The following is a 4320-nucleotide window of genomic DNA, read 5'->3' as shown; positions in this document are numbered from 1 at the left end:
AATGACACTTAAAAATATTTTTTTTATTTACATATTTTTATATAAATCTTAAAATTTTGAAAATAATATATATTTTATTAAATAAATTTTACAATTGGATCTCATGCGACTTGGTTTGGGGGGAGGGTAATTGACTATTTAGCTGGGGGACGGGCGAGTCCCGGTATTTTTAAACTAAATCCCGAATATTTTTAAACTGAGTCGAAGACATTTTTAAACTAAGTCCCGACATTTTTAAATTGAGTCTCGATATTTTTAAATCGAGTCCTAGATATTTTTAAACTGAGTCCAGTATTTTTAAACTGAATCTCAGATATTTGTAAACCGAGTCCCGATATTTTTAAATTTAGTCCCAATATTTTTAAATTGAGTCTTGGTATTTTTAAGTTGAGTGTTGGTATTAAATCTCGAATATTTTTAAACTGAGTTGAAGACATTTTTAAATTGAGTCCCAATATTTTTAAATTGAGTCATGGATATTTTTAAACTGAGTTAAGTATTTTTAAACTGAATCTCAGATATTTGTAAATTGAGTCCCGATATTTTTAAATTGAGTCTTGGTATTTTAAACAATTAAGTCCCAATTTTTGAGTCTCGGTACTTTTTAAATTAAGTCCTGATATTTTTAAGTTGAGTCTTAATATTTTAGAAAATTAAGTCATGATTTTTAAGTCTTGAGCATGTCCATTCACCCCCTTTTTTTTTTACTAATAGAAGTGACTGACCCCCTCCCCCCTCTCCCTACCCCTCTTGCTAACTCAGTTGACACATGCGTCACCCTTGTTCCCCATCCCCCCTGATTTTTTTTTTTCTTTTAAATGCAGCTGATAAACTCGTTGACAAACCCATGCGCTAGTTCCATTTGCAGGCAAGTCTCGCTAGACCACCACGTGTCAACATTCCAATCGCCTTGACCCTTTAAATCTCATTGCTTGGTGCAGTGAGATTAAGTGAGTATCAAACTGGGAAATATTTTTTCAAACAGAGTATTTTCTATATATTTTATTATAAAACAATAATAAATTGGGAAAAAACTCATTTGAATCTCCTATTATCCTGGAAAGATTTAGGATATTTAAAAAAAAAAAGATGTTTTTGAGTGTTGGAGAATTTAGAATTCAAGATAAGAATAAAGCACATTGATTTTCCTTAAAATTTATATAGATTTAAATTTAGAATCCTAATATTCATACTTCCCCAAACCAAATTATAGATTTATTGATTATTACTTAATAATAATATTTTTAGAATACAGATTCATAAGAAACTATTCCCGTATTGTAAAATTGCTATGGTTTAACACGAAGAGATAGAGGAATTGTGTAATTTTTTGGGATTAAATTTACACAATTATGATGCCTTTTAAATTTAAAATATGGCAATGAATTATTTGAATTTTTAACTATCCTTTAAACGTTAAGTGGTTAAAAAGTTATCTTTCATTATTTATAAAAGGAACTTAAAAAGTTATGAAAGTTTTTTATAAGCGGACACCCCTCTTTGAAAGGGTTAGGATCCTCCTCCTCGGCTACTCTACCTGCCTAGATTTTTTCTAAAACAAGTTACCAGAAAAACACACACACACTTCATATTATATTTGAATAATAGGAGCCACCATTAAAAAACAATGCACATTCAATTGAGTACATTTGGACAGCCTCTTCCAACCCAACAAAATTGGAGAGGGAAACAAAAGAACTACGCTTAAAAAACCTACGAGGAACTTGTGTTATTACTGTGACTAGAAGATCCGTCTGCGTGGCCCCTATCGGAAACACCACCGTCGACGCCGAGGGACGACGGCCGCGCCACCGCAGGAATGCTCCCCACAGGCGCCAGAAACGTGGGCGCCGGCATCTTCGAAGGCAGCCTAGGCAGCGGCGCTTCAAAATTAAGCACCTGAATCGCTTCTCTCACCGGCGGCCGCACACTCTGGTCCGGGTGCGCGCACCAAAGCCCCACCACCAGTAAGCACTCCATCTCCCTCTCGTCAAAATCGCCGCGCAGCCTCGCGTCCGCCGCCTTCAGAACCCTCCCCCTCCCGTACAGATCCCATGCCCACTCCACCATTAACACCGTATCGCTCTCCTCAGCGTTGGCGTCTATGGGTTTTCTCCCGCACGCAATTTCCAGCGCTACGATGCCGAAGCTGAACACATCCGACTCCTTGCTCGCCCTGCCAGCCGTGACGCACTCCGGCGCCATGTACCCCATGGTGCCGGCTACCGCGGTGGTCCGAGCCCCCCTCGCGTGGTCTACCAATCGGGCAAGCCCGAAATCCCCCAATTTGGCGTTGAAGCTCGAATCCAGCATCACGTTGCTTGATTTTATGTCTCTGTGAACTACGCACTGTTCCCATTCTTCCTGGAGATACAGAAGAGCGGAGGCTAAGTTGCGGGCTATGTTGAACCTCTGCGCCCATGTCAATGTGCGCTCTGAGTTGAATATGTGGGAATCTAAGCTCCCGTTGGGCATAAATTCGTAGACCAGAAGGAGTTGTCTCTTTTCGTGACACCAACCTATCAATTGTACTAAATTTCTGTGCCTTAATCTGCTGATGACCCTTATTTCCGTTGCGTATTCCCTTATGCCCTGTTTGGACTCCTTTGAGACCCTCTTCACCGCGACGTGGGAATTCAACTCCTTCAAGAAACCTCTGTAGACTCCGCCAAACCCGCCCTCTCCGAGCTTCGACCCCGCCGCGAAGTTTTTTGTCGCGCGGGCCAATTCGCGGTAGGAGAACTTCCTGGGACCGGTGCCCTTCTCGAATTCATCATCTATGGCTCCGTCGAACAGAGGATCTGTTTCGTTTTGGCCTTTGAATTTCCTTACCCGCAGGCTGCAAGAAGCCAAACAGAGTATCCCGATCACAACGCCTGCTCCGACACATAATCCCAGAACTAATCCCTTCCTGTTCTTGTTTCCGGGTTGATTTGCAATTGAACCACTTGTAGAAGTTTCACTAAGTTGCAATTTTGAACTGAATTCCCAAGAATAAATGGTATGCAACTCATAGTACTTCCCCGTCGCGCCGGAGAACCCGACCTGGACCCATTCCGGCAAGTACCTTCTCAGATCAACTTCGTAGTGAAGACTTTCTTGGATGGTCGCGTTTCCCCTGAATCCAGTGAAGGAAACGCTCAAATTTTTTGAACTGGAATTGTAAAGAATCAAGGCGTTGATTCTTTTTCCATCCAAAATACTGCCCATCCACGAAACGTTACTCACAGATTTCATGGTGCTGATGTCAATACCCACGTGGGTGCCGTTTGGATCCCACTCGTTGCTGAAAGTGTCGAACTCCACGGCAACAAACGGGTGCGTATCTAAGACCCCGTCGATGAGGCCGAGGCCGCCACCGAGCCTGTAGACCGGGAACGGGAAGTCGCCGGCGGCGAGGAAGAAGGCAAACCCGTCGGCGAAATTTGAACTGTTCCTGGAATTGATGGAAAATGAGAAAGTGGTGGTAAAATCGGCGAGATTTCGGGAGGCGTTATCCCAGAGATGCAGTGGGTGGGCGTAAGTGGCTCGGCCGAGGCTCTCGTTCATGGGCTTGTCCTGTTGGTTGATGGTGAGTTGGAGAGATGAGTTTGAGGTTGAGGCGTCTCCTTGGAGGATCAGCTGGGTGGTGTTGGGGGTGAAGCTCGTGAGGTTGAAGGAGAGTGGTGTTGCAGAAGGCATCAGTGTGAGGATGAGGAAGAAGATGCATGTTGTGAGAGAATTAATCCAAGTGAGTTTGCAGCCTGCCATTGTTCGCAAATGATGAGGTTACAGTCGCCGTGTATGATACGCAGACATGGTGGGAAAGGGACTCCATTATCTTTTTTAAACTGAGTGCCTAGAAAATTTGGTCGATGATGTGACCCAATTAATAAAGTGAATGTAGTATGAATTCTATGCTAACTGCATTTCACTGCATGAAAATTATACTACATTTTTTTTTTCAATGAAATAAAAAACACTTATATTAACAAAATAACATTACAATTCATTAAGTTATCATTACAAGTAAGAAGATTTAAAAGGAGGATGCTCAGAAAAATATCTACCAGTTACCTAGTGGGCTAGAGAGTTAGCCTTTCTAATAACATAAGCAAAAATATAATAATAAAAGGGATTTGTTTAATATTATTGCTATTTTCTATTTTTCGTTTCTATTTCTCCATAGTAAAAAAATACGATATAAAATATAATACTCCACGAGAGTTCCTACTCTTCCCATTCTATTTATATCGCTAAGTTGCACACCCTTTTACACAGAACCAAACAGATCTACTTAGTAATTAGTAGTGTAAATGATCATTTCTCTTTTTTTTTTCT

General features: G+C 41.2%; 1 protein-coding gene across 1 annotated transcript; it reads right to left on the bottom strand.

The window, feature by feature from the left end:
* Nucleotides 1-1562: 1562 nt before the first annotated feature.
* On the bottom strand, nucleotides 1563-3973 carry LOC131164740 (L-type lectin-domain containing receptor kinase IX.1-like). The gene has a single exon (XM_058122172.1). It carries the CDS (start codon nucleotides 3748-3750, stop codon nucleotides 1714-1716), a length of 2037 nt encoding a protein of 678 aa, XP_057978155.1. The 5' UTR covers nucleotides 3751-3973; the 3' UTR covers nucleotides 1563-1713.
* Nucleotides 3974-4320: the final 347 nt, after the last annotated feature.

This window comes from Malania oleifera, chromosome 9 (assembly GCF_029873635.1).
Source record: "Malania oleifera isolate guangnan ecotype guangnan chromosome 9, ASM2987363v1, whole genome shotgun sequence".
NCBI classification, from domain to species: Eukaryota; Viridiplantae; Streptophyta; class Magnoliopsida; order Santalales; family Ximeniaceae; genus Malania; species Malania oleifera.
Note: the sequence above shows the minus strand (reverse complement) of the source record. Positions and strands in the feature narration are given on the sequence as shown.

Coding starts and splice junctions, on each gene's coding strand:
- LOC131164740 (XM_058122172.1), bottom strand. CDS start 3,750: ATGGCAGGCTGCAAACTCACTTGGATTAATTCTCTCACAACATGCATC.